Source organism: Triticum aestivum, chromosome 5D (genome assembly GCF_018294505.1).
Source record: "Triticum aestivum cultivar Chinese Spring chromosome 5D, IWGSC CS RefSeq v2.1, whole genome shotgun sequence".
Classification (NCBI taxonomy): domain Eukaryota; kingdom Viridiplantae; phylum Streptophyta; class Magnoliopsida; order Poales; family Poaceae; genus Triticum; species Triticum aestivum.
The window spans coordinates 332,553,624-332,577,430 of NC_057808.1; the positions used below are offsets into that span (position 1 = coordinate 332,553,624).

Sequence of the window (23,807 nt, forward strand, 5' to 3'; positions counted from 1 at the left end):
CAATGACTACAGCGGTAGAAGAAAATGTCAAATCCTGAACTTTTTTAAAATTAAGGTCAGATCTCGCTCAACTTTCAGAAAATGGTCAAAATAACAAATTTGGCCTCCAATACCACGGCGGGACAGGCACAAGCACATGCACACATGCATATGTATAATTTGAATAGATCAATCTTCGGTGTCAATTGTTTTTGCGACCAACAACACCCTAGTTTTGGCTGCATGAAAGATACTACCGCCAAACACTTTGACGGTAGGATAACACAGCCTACCGTCAAAAACTCTGACGGTAAGGTATTTTTCACGTTAAAATAATTGTCACGGCGTAGTTAAGTCCTACCGTCACTGGCATTAACGATGCACTGTGTAATCCTGCCACCCATGACTACGACGATAGTAGGAAAAAGTGTCAGATCCCTGAATTTTTAAAAAACTAGGGTCAATCTCACTCAACTTTCAAAAAAGTCAAAATAAATAATTTGGCCTCCAATGCCACGGCGGGACACGCACACGCACAGGGGAGTGTGTGGCCTGCCGTGCGGGGGTATGGACTGACTGCTGTTGCTGTACCCGTACCTGGATCGCAGACACAGAAACCCACAACCACAAGGCCGCAGCTCCAATCGTGCGGTCTCGGGTGTGATCCATCGAACATTTGGAATAGGACGATCAACGGAAGGATCCATTCACCTAGCTCTAGATCAAACCGCGATCGATTGGATAGAACGTTTAGAGCAACTCCAACCGGGCGATCCAAACAGATAGCGTTTTGTCTTTTTTGTTCGTTTGGGTCGGCCAGACAGACGTGCGCGTCCGTATCCTTAAATGGGTCGGCTTGACCGCCCAACATGAGACGGACCCAAATGTGCCAGCGTAAAAAAAACAGCTCGCAGAAATAAACATAATTAAACTTAAGTGGCCGGTCAACCGCTGGCCAAAGTCCACTTAAACCTAATTAAACATTAATTAAAACATAAAAAAGTCTGCGCCCGCACACTGCCCTAGATGTCGTCGACCTTACCCTTGCCCTTGACATTGACGTCGCCATCGCCATCGCCGCCGGTGAGGTCGATGAAGACGGGAGCAGGGCCAGCCCACCCGAACGCCGCCTGGTACGCTGCCAGGACAGCCTCCTCCGGCGTCTGCTGGGGCAGCGGCATTGCGGCTCGTCGTGCGCGCTCCTCCTCCTCCTCAAGCCGCAGCGCCTCCGCGTTGCGTTGCAGCATCTGCTCGTAGCGCATCTGCCGCTCGCCGTCGGCCTCCTCCTGGGTGAGCCAGTGCGCCTTCCAGCGCTCAAGGTGGGTCGCCTCCTGCGCCGGCGTCGCGGCGTAGTGGACAAGAGGCACGCTCACCCACTCGCGGTACTGGCCGGTCCACGTGTAGGCCTCCTCCGGCCAAGTGGGTGAAGGCGGGGAGCGCTTCCGTGTCGGCTCCGGCTCCGACTTGGGCTCGACAGGCGGCGGCGGCGGCGGCGGCGGGACGAACCGACGAAAAGCGGGGTGTGGACAGAGTCCCCCGCCGCCGACATGGCAAGGGCTTGCTCCAGCCCATCCCAGTGTGCGTCCTCCTCGAGCCGGCTAGCCTCCAGCGCGTGCTGCAGGGCCTCCTCGAGGGCGGCTTGGTACTCCGCCTCCGCCTCCATTTCCTTCGGCTCTACCCGCGGGGGCGGCGGTGGAAACGACGGCGGGATGGCGTCGACGCCTACACGCCATTGCTCCTCGTGTTCGAGGGCAAACTAAGCTTCCTAGTTGGGAGAGTCGGCGGCGTACTCGGGCATCCGCCACTGCTCCGGCGTGAGCTGCGTCCGGCGCCTGCGCACCTCCTCCTCGTGCGTCTGCTGGGTCCGCGGAGCTGCTGGCACCAGGATCCGGTGCGGATCCAGGTGCGGCAGCGTGACATCGGGGTAGGGCAACGGCTGCCTATACTCCCAGTGCCACTGCGCTTGGTGCACCGGGATGTGCAGACACCGACGACCTGGGCGGAAACGCGTCGGCGCCGGAGGAGGAGGGGAAGGAGGAGCACGGGAGGATGAGGCGCCGGGGGTGCCCTTGCCCTTGCCGCTGCTGCTGCCGAAGAGGCCCATTGCTTGCTAGGGTTTGGGTCGCCGGCGAGGAAGCACAAGGGGGTGGTGGGGGCCAGATGTGACGGAAGTGGATGAGGCCGGCCCCCGCCGCACGCATGGTTAAAAAAGGACGCTTCCACTGGCCGACTAGTGGGCCTGTTGTCGGTGGTCGTCATAAATTAAACGACGGGCGGTAGTTGGGTGGCCTACAAATGGGACCGCGGCGGACGCCAAGAAGAAGCGCGGCGCGTCCGCGTCGCGTCCACGCCGATGCATTTCAGGTGCAATTTTGGACCAAAAATGAATCGGCACGGACACCAGGCGAACGAGATTTGAGTTTGGGTCGGCGCGTTGGGCATCCACTCTTGTTTGCGCCGACTCAAACGGACGCAGGCGGACAAAATGGATCGCCCCATTGGAGTTGCTCTTAGACCCGAGGCGGCACGTTGATCACACGAGATGCTCGTGTCATGCCAAAAACGATATATCTCTGGTGGTTTCCTTTCTCAAACCAAACACAACGCAGCCCTCGGCCGGTACGCCGAAGTCGGAAGAAATTGTGGTTACGGACCGAAGATGAGCGAAACGGTTTCCCAAAACTTCGAGCACGAACGCGGCACATCGCATATCACGATGCCTATTTATCGACCGGCCGTTTCGACAAGAAAATAATTCTCGACCGATATCTCTCTCGACCTACAGGAGCCACGAAGTAGTAGTGCCATATCTCTGGCAGGCCCACATGCAGCCGGTTCCGTCAACGAGCCATCTCGACCGCTGGTTGCAAACCGCGCGCACGCATGCTGACGCTGGCTCTGGCTGCGGAAATGGGATATCTTGCAGCATCTCCCGAGCTCGATTCCGGGCATCTCCCGAGCAGATCCCCACTGATGCCAATTCCGGGCATCTTTCCCCGCATTATTACGTTTGACAGCTCCCATTAAACTGAAGCGTTTCCCTTTTGCATGCACGCACCTCGAGTTTACATGTTTTTTTCTTGAGGTAGCTTAGTTCGTTTCTTGTTTACAGGCCCAATGATTTCTTTATTTTGGGAAACGATATACTCCCTCCTAAAGAAATATAAGAGCGGAAAGTGGCCGAAAAATGCCTCTCCGGCTTAAAATTTGAAGCGGAAAGATTGAGTAATTAAAGATTCAAGGCTATAATTTTCAGTAGCTAGTGGATTGTGTTCTGCCTAGCACAATGTACATGTATCATTTTTGCAAAAAGTAAAATAGAAAATCTTGTATCAATGCACTTGTTTACCTAATCCTACATCTCCACTAAGCATATACTCCCTTCATCTCGAATTGCTTGTCTGAGATTTGTCTAGACACGGATGTCTAGATATATCTGTATGTAGACAAATTTAAGAGAAATAATTTGAGGAGGTTATATAAAATTACAAAAGCTTTCAGTACTAAACTGCAAATTCCATCAATGATTGTCTGAGATTTGTCATATACACGGATGTCTAGATATATCCGTATATGGACAAATTTAAGACAAATAATTTGAGGAGGTTATATAAAATTACAAAAGCTTTCAGTACTAAACTGCAAATTCCACCAATTCCACTCCGCCACCTATATATACACTTCCTTCCCAAGCCCACCCTCCTCACTATCCTCATCATTCACAACAAACCCAAAAACCAAACCTCCTCCTTCCTATCTTGAACAACCGCCGAGAGACCTCCCCGTCGCCGTCGCCGCAAATGGAGCTGCTCAACGTGGTTCCGGCGGACGCCATGGCCTTCCCCCTCTACTCCCTCCCCGCGGCGGCCAACACCGTCGCCTCGCTCTTCGCCTGGCTCGTCGCGGCCCTCGCCGCCGCCGTCGGCCTCTGGCGCATCCGCGCGGCCGGCTCCTCCAACAAACTACCCGGCGCCGGCGCCCGCAGCAGCACCCTCTTGGACGACAATCAGCAGCCGCAGGCCGTTTCGTCGTCTGCCGCCGACGAGCCACGGCCCGCACTCGCCGTGCCGGTGGAGCCGTCCTCCCCGATTAGCGAGCCGAGCTCGCCGTCCAAGGTCCGGTTCACGGCATACTACGGCGGGGCCGGAGCTGACGATGGGGTAGTGGACGGCGTCAGGAAATGCGCGGACAGGGACGAGGACGAGGACGGCGTGCCCGTCGTCGACGACCAGAGCGAGACACAGCCGAGACGGACGGCGTCGATGAGGATCAGGTCGGCAGCCTCGACGGCGGTGCCCTGCTGGGAGAAGAGGGAGATGGCCGTGAGGAGGCGGGGAGATTTGGGCTGGTACCGCCACCTTGACACGGCGGTGCTTGACGGCACCGTTGTAAGGCTGTGGGACGGCGAGGTCACCGCGGCGGTGGCGTCGCCGAGGGCGCGGCGGCGGAGGGCAGGATTGAAACCGCGCCTGTCACTATAGAGATGTGTGTATAATGTGGTTAGGATTATTGGATTGTTATTAGGTGGGTATGACGATTTTGTCCTTCAATTTGGGCATGTCATATGTATGTGTATCGTCTAAGAGGGCCGAGGCTGAAAAAATGAACAGCCTTCGTCTCAGCTCTCAGGAGAAACGAAAATTTGGCAAATAATGGCAGAGTATTCTTGCTCAGTTCCCTTCCCTGCTTCCATTTCAATGGTTTGCACTGCTTTCCGTTACATCCTTCTGACCCTTTTTGTTCTCTCGGTTTATTTATATCTGAGGAACAACGTTTCAAAATAAATTTATACTCCTACTTAGCTTCAGTTCTCCGGTGGATGAGTTATCTTTGTAACAATTCTAAAAGAAGAAAAAATCAAGAATGTTGCCGCCCTGCCCTTGCAAAAATTATTCTAAGAAATACTCTCTTGTATACTTTATCTGGTGCATAATTTTTATATCTTCATTTATGGAGTTTTGCAGGTCATTCCCAGCATCCATGATTTTATTTTTCACAAACTTGGAAATATTCATATGCCTTAACTCAATATGAGATGCAGGCTCAGCTGAATGCACAAAACTTGTGCTCTCAGTTCTCACAAATCACAATGGGCTCCTGGGTTTTAAAGGAGTTCCATAGGATTTGTAGAGGATTTGGATCCTTAAGAATTTAGGATCACTTTGCACACTATTTTTGAGGAGAATTTTCACCCACTCAAACCTTTTTGTATAACTATTTTGTTTTTTATTCTGTGACATTAAACGCTATTTGATCCAAATTCATGTGGTTTTCTAATCCTATGTTTCTTATGTTCCCGCATTTCATATGAAATGAGGATTTTTTTTTAGCGAACTACAAGTATATAACCAATGCCTATTAGTTAAGTGACCCATGCGGCATTGTCGCAGATAATGCCATATAATCATAGTGATGTGAAGACGAAGCCAAGACGAAGCCGGCTTATCAATTGCACATTTAATAAAGTTGCTAAGTGATTCGCTGCTTTTCGCAAACGAATTCAGTGAACCACCCTGAATATCGTGTAGTGGCAGGCAGCACTCCTTGATTTTTTGTCCCAATTCATGGCTATGTACTAAACTGTTTTGCTTGATCTCTGCCACAGTTTCCAGCCAAATATTTCAGTAGGAGTATCACATCATTGTCACCACTTCTGAAGCCACATAAAACTCATGGTTTTGGACCTCTTGGTGGCGGTGGAGAAAACAACACCATGTGTTGCTTTCCAATCGATATCTGTGTCTAAATTACAGTGTAATCAATAGTAGCATGGAATCATAATTAGGCGATTATGACGGACTTAAATCCTTGTCTGGATTATGAATGTGACGTGCATGTTGACAGATCTGCACCATGAATGGTGATACCATCAGAATATGCTTGGACATATACTACTTGGTAGGTGGTTTAATTTCCACATAATGATTGTTCTAATTCAGTTGCGCTCATCCCTTAAGCTGCAAGCATCCTTGAGATCCAATGGACTTGATCATATAATACATAATGGTTATTTCCGTCACGACTTATGATTAATGAAAAGGGGTTAGCCGGATTCAAAAAAATATATCATACAAAATGGCGCACAGGGAAAATTTAGATTCAATGCACGTTCATGCCATCCCCTTCTCTTCTTTGTGGTTCCTATTGAATTCATACTCCAGTCAGTTACTCCAAAAAACAGAACTATTTCGCGCAAAAAAAAAAAAACAGAACGAATGGAGAGAGACGAACAAGTATATATCAATAGTTCGCAATGCATTTATATCACTTATCTCATCAAACACGAAATTACTTCTCCCCCAATTACTTACTAGGCTAAATAAAATTTCGATGCAAGGATTGATTGAGACCGAAAGTCTTGCTAGCCGCATAGAAAAAGTTAGCGTGATAGTAGTTGGAGACTTGGACGTCAGGTGGACCTAACCATGCCCCGGAATGGCTCCAAACAAGGCAAGATCACACGCACCCGTCAAGCCCATCAAAGGCATCAATGCTGCTTGTGTCCGTATCCCAAGCAACTGGCTGCGCAGCGGCACAAGGAGTGGCGGAGTTTTATCGCGGCGTAGCTTTCGGTTCTCTCGTAGTATATCAGGCACTGGTGGACGACGTCAGGTCGAGGAAGCTGTGCGTGCGTGCGGCGCCGGCCGGTGTGGGCTGTGGCGGCGTAGCGTACGTCCGGATTCCGGAGGGGCGTCGGTGTTTTGTTGGCTGTGGCTGTGCGGTCTCCTTGCTCGCTGTGATGCGTTGGCCGTATGCTTCTGTGCCGTCTCGTTGCCGGTGGAGCTGTTTGGCCGGGAGCTAACGTGTGGTCTCATTTCGCAGCGATTTTTCTCCGGCCCTCTCAAGGGCAGCATACATCCACTGTTTTGCTACGTCAATCGCCTTTCGGGACGGCAGTTTTTTCGTTTCGCTCAGAGCCTCGGAAGCTTACGAGTTCTTTTTTTTGTCTGTTTTTTCAAGATTCATTGTCTGCAAGGAGGTTGGCATCAATCGGTTCCTGTTCACCTTTCACCAGGATTCGGGAAAAAGGAAAGCACTGGAGGACGGACCATGGATGTTTGACAAGGAATTGGTGGTGGTGGAAGACTACGTTTCGAGCAAGCGCCTTGAGGACTACGCGTTCAATGATATCCCGATCTGGGTTGGGATCTACAACCTTCCAGTGGGCATGATGAATGAGGATTCTGCAGAGGAAATTGGTAATATCATTGGTCGGTTTGTAGAGTCAGATACTGGGGCCGATGGAAATGCCATAGGTCGCTTCCTGCGGATCAAGGTCAGAATCCGGCTAGATAAACCTCTCATGCGTGGCTTTACCCTGGATGAAGAAGAGGATGGGCCGGACACACAGAAGAAGAAGGAGGCAGTGGGGGGCAAGGAGGAGGACACGGATGAGAAAGGCTGGTGCCGTTTTGAGTACGAATACCTACTAGATTTCTACTACAACTGTGGGGTAATTGGACACTGTGACAAGGATTGTTCAATCAAAATCAAGAAGGGAGAAAAACAGCAATTCGGGAGGTGGTTGAAGGCGGATATGGGGCAGAAGCGAGGAGGTTTGGAGGACGGGGCTTGGAGAAGGAGTGGACGCAATTTGGGGGGTACCCGCTGTTGGGAACGTAGCATGCAATTTCAAAAAAAAAAATCCTACGATCACGCAAGATCTAACTAGGAGATGCATAGCAACGAGAGGGGGAGAGTGTGTCCACGTACCCTCGTAGACCGAAAGCGGAAGCGTTAAGTTAACGCGGTTGATGTAGTCGAACGTCTTCACGATCGAACCGATCAAGTACCGAACGTACGGCACCTCCGAGTTCAGCACACGTTCAGCTCGATGACGTCCCTCGAACTCTTGATCCAGCAGAGGGTCAAGGGAGTGTTTCGTCAGCACGGCGGCGTGGCGACGGTGATGGTGATGTGATCCGCGCAGGGCTTCGCCTAAGCACTACGAGGCTATGACCGGAGGAGTAAACTATGGAGGGGGGCGCCGCACACGGCTAAGAGAACAACTAATGTGCTATGGGTGCCCCTGCCCCCGTATATAAAGAAGGGGAGGAGGAGGCCGGCCACAAGGGGTACGCCATGGGGGGGGAGTCCTACTAGGACTCCGCTCCTAGTAGGATTCGCCCCCCTTTTCCTTTCTTACCGGAGGGGGAAAGGAAGGAGAGGGAGAGGGAGAGGGAAAGGCCCCCCCCTTTTTTCGTTTCGCTCAGAGCCTCGGAAGCTTATGAGTTTCTTTTTATTTGTCTGTTTTTCAAGATTCATTGTCTCGATATCTCGTGCCTTCCGCACTGCAGCAGAGAGCCAAGAAACATTTTGCGGATCAGATAGTATCCGTTTCTCGAATGTCCATTGCCAAAGTCGCTGAATGCATGATTTCATAGGGATGTCCAGTGTAACCGCATTTCAGAGCATAAGGCCTCCTTTGGTTTACAGTAATTTTGAATGAATTCTAAAGAATAAGAATTTTGTAGAAAATATTTATTCTTTGAAGCCTTTTGGTTGGTACCGCCTGTTGGGGAACGTAGTAATTTCAAAAAAATTCCTACGAACACACAAGATCATGGTGATGCATAGCAACGAGAGGGGAGAGTGTTGTCTACGTACCCTTGTAGACCGATAGCGGAAGCGTTAACACAACGCGGTTGATGTAGTCGTACGTCTTCACGATCCGACCGATCAAGTACCGAATGCACGGCACCTCCGAGTTCAGCACACGTTCAGCTTGATGACGTCCCTCGAACTCCGATCCAGCCGAGTGCTGAGGGAGAGTTTCGTCAGCACGACGGCGTGGTGACGATGATGATGTTCTACCGACGCAGGGCTTCGCCTAAGCTCCGCTACGATATTATCGAGGTGTAATATGGTGGAGGGGGGCACCGCACACGGCTAAAAGATCGTTGATCAATTGTGTGTCTAGAGGTGCCCCCTGCCCCCGTATATAAAGGTGCAAGGGGGAGGCCGCCGGCCAAGGAGGAGAGGCGCGCCTGGGAGGAGTCCTACTCCTACCGGGAGTAGGACTCCCCCCTTTTCCATGTTGGACTAGGAGAGAGGGGGAAGAGGTGGAGGGGAGGAAGGAAGGGGGGGCGGCGCCCCCCTCTCCTTGTCCTATTCGGACTGGGGGGGAAGGGGCGCGCGGCCCTGCCCTGGCCTCCTCTCCTCTCTTCCACCTAGGCCCAATAAGGCCCATTAAGTTACCGGGGGGTTCCGGTAACCTCCCGGTACTCCGGAAAAATCCCGATTTCACCCGGAACACTTCCGATGTCCAAACATAGGCTTCCAATATATCAATCTTTATGTCTCGACCATTTCGAGACTCCTCGTCATGTCCGTGATCACATCCGGGACTCCGAACAACCTTCGGTACATCAAAACATATAAACTCATAATATAACTGTCATCGTAACGTTAAGCGTGCGGACCCTACGGGTTCGAGAACTATGTAGACATGACCGAGACACCTCTCCGGTCAATAACCAATAGCGGAACCTGGATGCTCATATTGGTTCCCACATATTCTACGAAGATCTTTATCGGTCAGACCGCATAACAACATACGTTGTTCCCTTTGTCATCGGTATGTTACTTGCCCGAGATTCGATCGTCGGTATCTCTATACCTAGTTCAATCTCGTTACCGGCAAGTCTCTTTACTCGTTCCGTAATACATCATCCCGCAACTAACTCATTAGTCACAATGCTTGCAAGGCTTATAGTGATGTGTATTACTGAGTGGGCCCAGAGATACCTCTCCGACAATCGGAGTGACAAATCCTAATCTCGAAATACGCCAACCCAACAAGTACCTTTGGAGACACCTGTAGAGCACCTTTATAATCACCCAGTTACGTTGTGACGTTTGGTAGCACACAAAGTGTTCCTCCGGTAAACGGGAGTTGCATAATCTCATAGTCATAGGAACATGTATAAGTCATGAAGAAAGCAATAGCAACATACTAAACGATCGAGTGCTAAGCTAACGGAATGGGTCAAGTCAATCACATCATTCTCCTAATGATGTGATCCCGTTAATCAAATGACAACTCATGTCTATGGCTAGGAAACATAACCATCTTTGATCAACGAGCTAGTCAAGTAGAGGCATACTAGTGACACTCTGTTTGTCTATGTATTCACACATGTATTATGTTTCCGGTTAATACAATTCTAGCATGAATAATAAACATTTATCATGATATAAGGAAATAAATAATAACTTTATTATTGCCTCTAGGGCATATTTCCTTCAGTCTCCCACTTGCACTAGAGTCAATAATCTAGATTACACAGTAATGATTCTTACACCCATGGAGTCTTGGTGCTGATCATGTTTTGCTCGTGGAAGAGGCTTAGTCAACGGGTCTGCAACATTCAGATCCGTATGTATCTTGCAAATTTCTATGTCTCCCACCTGGACTAAATCCCGGATGGAATTGAAGCGTCTTTTGATGTGCTTGGTTCTCTTGTGAAATCTGGATTCCTTTGCCAAGGCAATTGCACCAGTATTGTCACAAAAGATTTTCATTGGTCCCGATGCACTAGGTATGACACCTAGATCGGATATGAACTCCTTCATCCAGACTCCTTCATTTGCTGCTTCCGAAGCAGCTATGTACTCCGCTTCACACGTAGATCCCGCCACGACACTTTGCTTAGAACTGCACCAACTGACAGCTCCACCGTTCAATGTAAATACGTATCCGGTTTGCGATTTAGAATCGTCCGGATCAGTGTCAAAGCTTGCATCAACGTAACCATTTACGATGAGCTCTTTGTCACCTCCATAAACGAGAAACATATCCTTAGTCCTTTTCAGGTATTTCAGGATGTTCTTGACCGCTGTCCAGTGATCCACTCCTGGATTACTTTGGTACCTCCCTGCTAAACTTATAGCAAGGCACACATCAGGTCTGGTACACAGCATTGCATACATGATAGAGCCTATGGCTGAAGCATAGGGAACATCTTTCATCTTCTCTCTATCTTCTGCAGTGGTCGGGCATTGAGTCTTACTCAATCTCACACCTTGTAGTACAGGCAAGAACCCTTTCTTTGCTTGATCCATTTTGAACTTCTTCAAAACTTTGTCAAGGTATGTGCTTTGTGAAAGTCCAATTAAGCGTCTTGATCTATCTCTATAGATCTTGATGCCTAATATATATGCAGCTTCACCGAGGTCTTTCATTGAAAAACTCTTATTCAAGTATCCCTTTATGCTATCCAGAAATTCTATATCATTTCCAATCAGCAATATGTCATCCACATATAATATCAGAAATGCTACTGAGCTCCCACTCACTTTCTTGTAAATACAGGCTTCTCCAAAAGTCTGTATAAAACCAAATGCTTTGATCACACTATCAAAGCGTTTATTCCAACTCCGAGAGGCTTGCACCAGTCCATAAATGGATCGCTGGAGCTTGCACACTTTGTTAGCTCCCTTTGGATCGATAAAACCTTCCGGTTGCATCATATACAACTCTTCTTCCAGAAATCCATTCAGGAATGCAGTTTTTACATCCATTTGCCAAATTTCATAATCATAAAATGCAGCAATTGCTAACATGATTCGGACAGACTTAAGCATCGCTACGGGTGAGAAGGTCTCATCGTAGTCAATCCCTTGAACTTGTCGAAAACCTTTCGCAACAAGTCGAGCTTTATAGACAGTAACATTACCGTCAGCGTCAGTCTTCTTCTTGAAGATCCATTTATTTTCAATGGCTTGCCGATCATCGGGCAAGTCAACCAAAGTCCATACTTTGTTCTCATACATGGATCCCATCTCGGATTTCATGGCCTCAAGCCATTTTGCGGAATCTGGGCTCACCATCGCTTCTTCATAGTTCGTAGGTTCGTCATGGTCTAGTAACATAACCTCCAGAACAGGATTACCGTACCACTCTGGTGCGGATCTTAATCTGGTTGACCTACGAGGTTCAGTAATAACTTGATCTGAAGTTTCATGATCATTATCATTAACTTCCCCACTAATTGGTGTAGGTGTCGCAGAAACTGGTTTCTGTGATGATCTACTTTCCAATAAGGGAGCAGGTACAGTTACCTCATCAAGTTCTACTTTCCTCCCACTCACTTCTTTCGAGAGAAACTCCTTCTCTAGAAAGGATCCATTCTTAGCAACGAATGTCTTGCCTTCGGATCTGTGATAGAAGGTGTACCCAACAGTCTCCTTTGGGTATCCTATGAAGACACATTTCTCCGATTTAGGTTCGAGCTTATCAGGTTGAAGTTTCTTCACATAAGCATCGCAACCCCAAATTTTAAGAAACGACAACTTTGGTTTCTTGCCAAACCATAGTTCATAAGGCGTCGTCTCAACGGATTTCGATGGTGCCCTATTTAGAGTGAATGCAGCCGTCTCTAAAGCATAACCCCAAAACGATAGCGGTAAATCAGTAAGAGACATCATAGATCGCACCATATCTAGTAAAGTACGATTACGACGTTCGGACACACCATTACGCTGTGGTGTTCCGGGTGGCGTGAGTTGCGAAACTATTCCGCATTGTTTCAAATGTAGGCCAAACTCGTAACTCAAATATTCTCCTCCACGATCTGATCGTAGAAACTTTATTTTCTTGTTACGATGATTTTCAACTTCGCTCTGAAATTCTTTGAACTTTTCAAATGTTTCAGACTTATGTTTCATTAAGTAGATATACCCATATCTGCTCAAATCATCTGTGAAGGTGAGAAAATAACGATATCCGCCACGAGCCTCAATATTCATCGGACCACATACATCTGTATGTATGATTTCCAACAAATCAGTTGCTCTCTCCATAGTTCCGGAGAACGGTGTTTTAGTCATCTTGCCCATGAGACACGGTTCGCAAGTACCAAGTGATTCATAATCAAGTGATTCCAAAAGTCCATCAGTATGGAGTTTCTTCATGCGCTTTACACCGATATGACCTAAACGGCAGTGCCACAAATAAGTTGCACTATCATTATCAACTCTGCATCTTTTGGCTTCGACATTATGAATATGTGTGTCACTACTACCGAGATTCATTAAAAATAGACCACTCTTCAAGGGTGCATGACCATAAAAGATATTATTCATATAAATAGAACAACCATTATTCTCTGATTTAAATGAATAACCGTCTCGCATCAAACAAGATCCAGATATAATGTTCATGCTCAACGCTGGCACCAAATAACAATTATTTAGGTCTAATACTAATCCCGAAGGTAGATGTAGAGGTAGCGTGCCGACGGCGATCACATCGACTTTGGAACCATTTCCCACGCGCATCGTCACCTCGTCCTTAGCCAGTGTTCGCTTAATCCGTAGTCCCTGTTTCGAGTTGCAAATATTAGCAACAGAACCAGTATCAAATACCCAGGTGCTACTGCGAGCTCTGGTAAGGTACACATCAATAACATGTATATCACATATACCTTTGTTCACCTTGCCATCCTTCTTATCCGCCAAATACTTGGGGCAGTTCCGCTTCCAGTGACCAGTCTGCTTGCAGTAAAAGCACTCAGTTTCAGGCTTAGGTCCAGATTTGGGTTTCTTCTCCTGAACAGCAACTTGCTTGCTGTTCTTCTTGAAGTTCCCCTTCTTCTTCCCTTTGCCCTTTTTCTTGAAACTAGTGGTCTTACTGACCATCAACACTTGATGCTCCTTTTTGATTTCTACCTCCGCTGCCTTTAGCATTGCGAAGAGCTCGGGAATTGTCTTATTCATCCCTTGCATGTTATAGTTCATCACGAAGCTCTTGTAGCTTGGTGGCAGTGATTGAAGAATTCTGTCAATGACGCTATCATCCGGAAGATTAACTCCCAGTTGAATCAAGTGATTATTATACCCAGACATTTTGAGTATATGCTCACTGACAGAACTATTCTCTTCCATCTTGCAGCTGTAGAACTTATTGGAGACTTCATATCTCTCAATCCGGGCATTTGCTTGAAATATTAACTTCAACTCCTGGAACATCTCATATGCTCCATGACGTTCAAAACGTCGTTGAAGACCCGGTTCTAAGCCGTAAAGCATGGCACACTGAACTATCGAGTAGTCATCAGCTTTGCTCTGCCAGACGTTCATAACTTCTGGTGTTGCTCTTGCAGGAGGCCTGGCACCCAGCGGTGCTTCCAGGACGTAATTCTTCTGTGCAGCAATGAGGATAATCCTCAAGTTACGGACCCAGTCCGTGTAATTGCTACCATCATCTTTCAACTTTGCTTTCTCAAGGAACGCATTAAAATTCAACGGAACAACAGCACGGGCCATCTATCTACAATTAACATAGACAAGCAAGATACTATCAGGTACTAAGTTCATGATAAATTTAAGTTCTATTAATCATATTACTTAAGAACTCCCACTTAGATAGACATCCCTCTAATCATCTAAGTGATTACGTGATCCAAATCAACTAAACCATAACCGATCATCACGTGAAATGGAGTAGTTTTCAATGGTGAACATCACTATGTTGATCATATCTACTATATGATTCACGCTCGACCTTTCGGTCTCCGTGTTCCGAGGCCATATCTGCATATGCTAGGCTCGTCAAGTTTAACCTGAGTATTCTGCGTGTGCAAAACTGGCTTGCACCCGTTGTAGATGGACGTAGAGCTTATCACACCCGATCATCACGTGGTGTCTGGGCACGACGAACTTTGGCAACGGTGCATACTCAGGGAGAACACTTTTATCTTGAAATTTTAGTGAGAGATCATCTTATAATGCTACCGTCAATCAAAGCAAGATAAGATGCATAAAAGATAAACATCACATGCAATCAATATAGTGATATGATATGGCCATCATCATCTTGTGCTTGTGATCTCCATCTCCGAAGCACCGTCATGATCACCATCGTCACCGGCTCGACACCTTGATCTCCATCGTAGCATCGTTGTCGTCTCGCCAACTATTGCTTTTACGACTATCGCTACCGCTTAGTGATAAAGTAAAACAATTACATGGCGATTGCATTGCATACAATAAAGCGACAACCATATGGCTCCTGCCAGTTGCCGATAACTCGGTTACAAAACATGATCATCTCATACAATAAAATATAGCATCATGTCTTGACCATATCACATCACAACATGCCCTGCAAAAACAAGTTAGACGTCCTCTACTTTGTTGTTGCAAGTTTTACGTGGCTGCTACGGGCTTAGCAAGAACCGTTCTTACCTACGCATCAAAACCACAACGATAGTTTGTCAAGTTGGTGCTGTTTTAACCTTCGCAAGGACCGGGCGTAGCCACACTCGGTTCAACTAAAGTGAGAGAGACAGACACCCGCCAGTCACCTTTAAGCAACGAGTGCTCGCAACGGTGAAACCAGTCTCGCGTAAGCGTACGCGTAATGTCGGTCCGGGCCGCTTCATCTCACAATACCGCTGAACCAAAGTATGACATGCTGGTAAGCAGTATGACTTATATCGCCCACAACTCACTTGTGTTCTACTCGTGCATAACATCAACACATAAAACCAGGCTCGGATGCCACTGTTGGGGAACGTAGTAATTTCAAAAAAATTCCTACGCACACGCAAGATCATGGTGATGCATAGCAACGAGAGGGGAGAGTGTTGTCTACGTACCCTCGTAGACCGATAGCGGAAGCGTTAACACAACGCGGTTGATGTAGTCGTACGTCTTCACGATCCGACCGATCAAGTACCGAACGCACGGCACCTCCGAGTTCAGCACACGTTCAGCTCGATGACGTCCCTCGAACTCCGATCCAGCCGAGTGTTGAGGGAGAGTTTCGTCAGCACGACGGCGTGGTGACGATGATGATGTTCTACAGACGCAGGGCTTCGCCTAAGCTCCGCTACGATATTATCGAGGTGTAATATGGTGGAGGGGGGCACCGCACACGGCTAAAAGATCGTTGATCAATTGTGTGTCTAGAGGTGCCCCCTGCCCCCGTATATAAAGGTGCAAGGGGGAGGCCGCCGGCCAAGGAGGAGAGGCGCGCCTGGGAGGAGTCCTACTCCTACCGGGAGTAGGACTCCCCCCTTTTCCATGTTGGACTAGGAGAGAAGGGGAAGAGGTGGAGGGGAGGAAGGAAGGGGGGCGCCGCCCCCCTCTCCTTGTCCTATTCGGACTGGGGGGGGAAGGGGCGCGCGGCCCTGCCCTGGCCTCCTCTCCTCTCTTCCACCTAGGCCCAATAAGGCCCATTAAGTTACTGGGGGGTTCCGGTAACCTCCCGGTACTCCGGAAAAATCCCGATTTCACCCGGAGCACTTCCGATGTCCAAACATAGGCTTCCAGTATATCAATCTTTATGTCTCGACCATTTCGAGACTCCTCGTCATGTCCGTGATCACATCCGGGACTCCGAACAACCTTCGGTACATCAAAACATATAAACTCATAATATAATTGTCATCGTAACGTTAAGCGTGCGGACCCTACGGGTTCGAGAACTATGTAGACATGACCGAGACACCTCTCCGGTCAATAACCAATAGCGGAACCTGGATGCTCATATTGGTTCCCACATATTCTACGAAGATCTTTATCGGTCAGACCGCATAACAACATACGTTGTTCCCTTTGTCATCGGTATGTTACTTGCCCGAGATTCGATCGTCGGTATCTCTATACCTAGTTCAATCTCGTTACCGGCAAGTCTCTTTACTCGTTCCGTAATACATCATCCCGCAACTAACTCATTAGTCACAATGCTTGCAAGGCTTATAGTGATGTGTATTACTGAGTGGGCCCAGAGATACCTCTCCGACAATCGGAGTGACAAATCCTAATCTCGAAATACGCCAACCCAACAAGTACCTTTGGAGACACCTGTAGAGCACCTTTATAATCACCCAGTTACGTTGTGACGTTTGGTAGCACACAAAGTGTTCCTCCGGTAAACGGGAGTTGCATAATCTCATAGTCATAGGAACATGTATAAGTCATGAAGAAAGCAATAGCAACATACTAAACGATCGAGTGCTAAGCTAACGGAATGGGTCAAGTCAATCACATCATTCTCCTAATGATGTGATCCCGTTAATCAAATGACAACTCATGTCTATGGCTAGGAAACATAACCATCTTTGATTCAACGAGCTAGTCAAGTAGAGGCATACTAGTGACACTCTGTTTGTCTATGTATTCACACATGTATTATGTTTCCGGTTAATACAATTCTAGCATGAACAATAAACATTTATCATGATATAAGGAAATAAATAATAACTTTATTATTGCCTCTAGGGCATATTTCCTTCACCGCCACCATGACATTGCAGTGCTTGACGACACCGTTGTAAGGCCGTTGGTAGTTCGTCGCGGGGGTGGGGCTAGGATTGGAATTGCACCTGTCACTACAGAGGAAGAGATCCTAATGTTGGAAATATTGGCACTTTTCCGATTAATATAATCCACGAGTAAACAGTAAGCATCGCAAATACGGTATGCATCTCATACCGATAACTAAGCATGTGCGCACGTACAGTATATAGAACTGAAAATCTATGAACAACATTATATACGGCCAGCACATGAACGAGCAAATAGGGGATGAATGAGTCATACCCTCCGGTTGGCCAGGCCAATGCGGCGGCGGCAGCAGCAGCCTCGGCATCGGCCGAGGTCTTCTTCTTGGCGTCTTCGTCGTCAACCATGGAGTCGATGTAGAGGAAGTAGTGGAAGCAGAGGCGGACGAAGACGGGGACGGATCGGGAGCAGTTGCGTCGAGACGCTCCCCAAAAACCTTATTGCCGTTCTCCCGGGCAGGATCTCGAACGACAGGGTTCCAGAGGCACCTGCTCTCCCGACCAACCGTGCACGCGGTCATCGGGATGGGATCGCCGAAAGCAGCACAGAGAAAGGAACAGTAGATGACGGCTAGGGTTGTGCGAGAGGGAGTGAGTGAACTGAGTTAGGGTTCACTCCACTGGCCAGCGCCTTCTTATATAGGCCGTCAGGTAGATGGGCCTAGGCCAGGCCCCCGACCGAGTCCGCGAACAGCCCACGGTCCAACATCTGGGAGATTGGCGCTTCCGTAAGAGACTCGTTAATTAATTAACAATTAATTAACCATTCCTGAGCGGCAAAAATAAGCTTCGGCTCGGCTCATTCCCGCAACCCGCGGCGCGCGCGCGCGTCGTGACGAGGCGAGGCTGGCGGCGGCGGAGGAGGAGTGGTGACCCACAAGTATAGGGGATCTATCGTAGTCCTTTCCATAAGTAAGAGTGTCGAACCAACAAGGAGCAGAAGAGAATGATAAGCAGTTTTCAGCAAGGTATTCTCTGCAAGCACTGAAATTATAGGTAACAGATAGTTTTGTGATAAGGTAATTTGTAACGGGTAACAAGTAACAAAAGTAAATAAAGTGCAGCAAGATGGCCCAATCCTTTTTGTAGCAAAGGACAAGCTTGGACAATTTCTTATATAGAGAAAAGCGCTCCCGAGGACACATGGGAATTATCGTCAAGCTAGTTTTCATCACGTTCATATGATTCGCGTTCGGTACTTTGATAATTTGATATGTGGGTGGACCGGTGCTTGGGTGCTGTCCTTACTTGGACAAACATCCCACTTATGATTAACTCCTATTGCAAGCATCCGCAACTACAAAAGAAGTATTAAGGTAAACCTAACCATAGCATGAAACATATGGATCCAAATCAGCCAGAAGCAACGCATAAACTAGGGTTTAAGCTTCTGTTACTCTAGCAACCCATCATCCACTTATTACTTCCCAATGCCTTCCTCTAGGCCCAAACAATGGTGAAGTGTCATGTAGTCGACGTTCACATAACACCACTAGAGGAGGGACAACATACATCTCATCAAAATATCGAACGAATACCAAATTCACATGACTACTAATAGCAAGACTTCTCCCATGTCCTCAGGAACAAATGTAACTACTCACAAAGCATATTCATGTTCATAATCAGAGGGGTATTAATATGCATAATGGATCTGAACATATGATCTTCCACCAAGTAAACCAACTAGCATCAACTACAAGGAGTAATCAACACTACTAGCAACCTACAGGTACCAATCTCGGACTTAGAGGCAAGGACTGGATACAAGAGATGAACTAGGGTTTTAGAGGAGATGGTGCTGGTGAAGATGTTGATGGAGATTGGGCCCCTCCCAATGAGAGGAGTGTTGGTGATAATTTCCCCCTCCCGGAGGGAAGTTTCCCCGGCAGAACAGCTCCGCCAGAGCCCTAGATTGGTTCCGCCAAGGTTCCGCCTCGTGGCGGCGGAGTCTCGTCCCGAAAGCTTGCTTATGATTTTTCTCGGACGAAAGACTTCATATAGCAGAAGATGGGCACCAGTGGGCCACAAGGGGGCCCACGAGGCAGGGGGCGCACCCAGGGGGTAGGGCGCGCCCCCACCCTCGTGGCCAGGGTGTGGGCCCCCTATGGTATTTTCTTTGCTCAGTATTTTTTATTATTTCCAAAAATAACTTCCGTGGAGTTTCAGGACTTTTGGAGTTGTGCAGAATAGGTCTCTAATATTTGCTCCTTTTCCAGCCCAGAATTCCAGCTGCCGGCATTCTCCCTCTTTATGTAAACCTTGTAAAATAAGAGAGAATAGGCATAAGTATTGTGACATAATGTGTAATAATAGCCCATAATGCAATAAATATCGATATAAAAGCATGATGCAAAATGGATGTATCAACTCCCCCAAGCTTAGACCTCGCTTGTCCTCAAGTGGAAGCCGATAACGATAAATATGTCAACATGTTTAGAGATAGAGGTGTCGATAAAATAAAATACGGACATGAGGGCATCATGATCATTCTTAGAACAGCAACATATATGGATATTGTCATATGATTTCTTATGCTCAAGTAATAATCTATTCACCATGTCAAGTATGAATCAGAAACTTCATTGAGAACTAACAAACTATAACCTCAGTCATTGAAGCAATGGCAATTTATCATAACATCGGAAAGAGTCTATGTAAGAGCTTTTCAGCAAGTCCACATACTCAACTATCATCTAGTCTTTCACAATTGCTAACACCCACGCAATACTTGTGGTTACGGAGTTTTAGTCGGACACAGAGAAAGCTAGGGGCTTATAGTTTCGCCTCCCAACCTTTTACCTCAAGGGTAATGTCAACAATAATAGTTCATGCTAACTTACATCCAATTAGATATATATATATCAGGATCTTTCCAACACAGTGTGCTTGCCAAAGGATAAAATGTAAAAAGGAAAGGTGAAGATCACCATGACTCTTGCATAAGGTAGAAGATAAAAGTTAAAGACAGGCCCTTCGCAGAGGGAAGCAGAGGTTGTCATGCGCTTTCAGGGTTGGATGCACAAAATCTTAAAGCGAAAGAACGTCACTTTATATTGCCACTTGTGATATGGACCTTTATTATGCAGTCTGTCGCTTTTATTTCTTCCACATCACAAGATCGTATAAAGCTTATTTTCTCCCACACTAATAAGTCATACATATTTAGAGAGCAATTTTTATTGCTTGCACCAATGAGAACTTACTTGAAGGATCTTACTCAATCCATAGGTAGATATGGTGGACTCTCATGGCAAAACTGGGTTTAAGGGTGTTTGGAAGCACAAGTAGTATCTCTACTTGGTGCAAAGAATTGGCTAGCATGAGGGAGAAAGGCAAGCTCAATCATGTTGGATGATCCATTACAATATACTTTATTTCACATATAATAAAATATGACCCATTACGTTGTCTTCCTTGTCCAACATCAACTCTTTAGCATGTCATACTTTAATGAGTGCTCACAATCATAAAAGATGTCCAAGATAGTATATTTATATGTGAAACCTCTCTTTCTTTATTACTTCCTATTAATTGAAACGATGACCAAAACTATGTTTGTCAACTCTCAACAATTTTTAATCATCATACTCCTTATATGTGAAGTCATTACTCTCCATAAGATCAATATGATAACTTTTTATTTCTTTTCTTTCTTTCTTTTATTCCCTCAAGATCATAGCAAGATAATCAAGCCCTTGACTCAACACTAATCTTTATTATATAGCTCACGGTCTCGATTACATAGAAGGATCATAAAGCAAAACTCAAAACTAGATCATACCAAAAACTTTTATTCTACTAGATCAAGATATTACCAAAAGGACCGAACTAAGAAAAACGGTAAAGATAGGAGTGTGATGGTGATACGATATTGGGGAAACTCCCCCAAGCTTGGCAGTTGCCAAGGGGAGTGCCCATACCCATGTGATTAGATCCCCTTTGCCGGTGAAGAGGGTGGTGGAGTTGTTGATGATGTGGGCTTGTCGTCCATCTTCCAAGTCATAGGCTCACCATCGTAGAAGGATGATCGAGTCTCCGGGATCCTCAAATTTGCAGCCAAACTCATCCTCTTGAATCTATATTCATACTCACAGTTTTGGTTTTGCAGGTCATAGATTTGGGCTTGGAGGTGCTCGATCTTCTTGTGAAGCTTGAAGATGGTCTCCCCAATGTTCTTGGCATCCAGCTTGTGGTTGTTGGTGAACTCCGCGATCATCATGTGGTTGGCGTTGAGTTCGCGTTCCACCATCCCCTGGCACTTGAAAACTTGTTGCTCCATTGCTTCGAGCCTCGTCTCCACGCTTCCTGTCCTCCTTGGTCCCTCAACATCGCGGATGTGCAACAACCCATCACGCATCTCAGTGGTTTGAGGGGTTGCAACACTTCCGCGAGGTAGGGGTTGATGACCTTCTCGAAGAACTTGTCCTTGGGGGTGCTTGGTGACGTCATGGTGATATAGATCTGTCAGAAAAACAGCTCGAAACGAAAACAGAGGATATTTGCGTGATACAGGAGTCAAAACCATCGGGAGATTATATAATGAATTTTTATCGACCGAAAGAGGTATCGTGCAAGAAACGGAGTCCGGAGAGCGCACGAGGTGCCCACGAGGCAGGGGGGCGCGCCCAGGGGGTAGGGCGAGCCTCCCACCCTCATGGAAGCCTCGTGTCCTACCCGGACTGCTTCTTATTTTCCTATTTTTCTAAATATTCCAAAACGGAGAAAATTTGCCATTAGAACTGTTTTGGAGTCGATTTACTTACCGTACCACATACCTATTCCTTTTCAGAGTCTGAAACGTTCTGGAAAGTTTCTCTTATGTATTCCTCCGGTGTTACGGTTTCAATAACATTAGTTCCAAATTTATAGGATTATCTGAGATATAATGTTTGATTCTTTGACCATTCACCACCTTTGGATTTGTGCCTTCGAAGTTGTTGATTTTTATGGCACCAGAACGATAGACTTCCTCGATAACGTAAGGACCTTCCCATTTGGAGAGAAGTTTTCCTGCAAAAAATCTTAAACGAGAGTTGTATAGCAATACATAATCACCTACATTAAACTCACGCTTTTGTATCCTTTTGTCATGCCATCTTTTAACTTTTTCTTTAAACAACTTGGCATTCTCATAGGCTTGGGTTCTCCATCCATCAAGTGAGCTAATGTCAAATAGCCTCTTCTCACCGCCAAGTTTAAATCATAACTGAGCTCTTTAATAGCCCAATATGCCTTATGTTCTAGTTCGAGAGGTAAGTGACATGCTTTTCCATAAACCATTTTATACGGAGACATACCCATAGGATTTTTATATGCAGTTCTATAGGCCCATAATGCATCATCAAGTTTCTTGGACCAATTCTTTCTAGATCTATTAACAGTCTTTTGCAAAATTAATTTGAGCTCTCTATTACTCAATTCTACTTGACCACTAGACTGTGGGTGATAAGGAGATGCAATTCTATGATTAACATCATACTTAGCAAGCATTTTACGGAAAGCACCATGAATAAAATGTGAACCACCATCAGTCATTAAATATCTAGGGACTCCAAACCTCGGAAAAATAACTTCTTTAAGCATCTTAATAGAAGTGTTATGATCAGCACTACTAGTTGGAATAGCTTCTACCCACTTAGTAACGTAATCAACAGCAACTAAAATATGTGTATACCCATTAGAGGAAGGAAACGGTCCCATATAATCAAAGCCCCAAACATCAAATGGTTCAATAACAAGTGAATAATTCATAGGCATTTCTTGACGTCTACTAATATTACCAATTCTTTGACATTCATCACAAGATAAGACAAACTTACGGGCATCCTTGAAGAGAGTAGGCCAATAAAAACCGGATTGCAATACCTTATGTGCAGTTCTATCTCCAGCGTGATGTCCTCCATAAGCCTCAGAGTGACACTTGCGTAGGATCTGTTCCTGTTCATGCTCAGGTACACAATGTCTAATAACACCATCTACTCCTTCTTTATAAAGATGTGGGTCATCCCAGAAGTAATGTCTTAAATCATAGAAAAACTTTTTCTTTTGCTGGTATGTGAAACTAGGTGGTATAAATTTAGCAACAATGTAATTAGCATAATCAGCATACCATGGAGCAGTACGAGAAGCATTTATGACATTTAATTGTTCATCAGGAAAGCTATCATCAATAGGTAGTGGGTCATCAAGAACAGTTTCTAACCTAGACAAGTTATCTGCAACGGGGTTCTCAGCTCCCTTTCTATCAATAATATGTAAATCAAATTCTTGTAGCAAGAGAACCCATCTAATAAGTCTAGGTTTAGCATCTTTCTTTTCCATAAGATATTTAATAGCAGCATGATCAGTGTGAATAGTTACTTTAGAATCAACAATATAAGGTCTGAACTTATCACAAGCAAATACAACTGCTAAGAATTCTTTTTCAGTAGTGGCATAATTTCTCTGGGCATTGTCTAGAGTTTTACTAGCATATTGGATAACATTTAATTTCTTATCAACTCTTTGCCCTAGAACAGCACCTACAGCATAATC

At 46.3% G+C, this 23,807-nt stretch overlaps 1 protein-coding gene across 1 annotated transcript; it reads left to right on the forward strand.

Annotated features, from left to right (window-relative positions):
* The first annotated feature begins 3,695 nt into the window (after nt 1–3,695).
* LOC123124810 (uncharacterized) lies at nt 3,696–4,652 on the forward strand. The gene has a single exon (XM_044545364.1). The coding sequence runs from the start codon at nt 3,780–3,782 to the stop codon at nt 4,458–4,460; it is 681 nt and encodes a 226-aa protein (XP_044401299.1). The 5' UTR covers nt 3,696–3,779; the 3' UTR covers nt 4,461–4,652.
* The last annotated feature ends 19,155 nt before the right edge of the window (nt 4,653–23,807 follow it).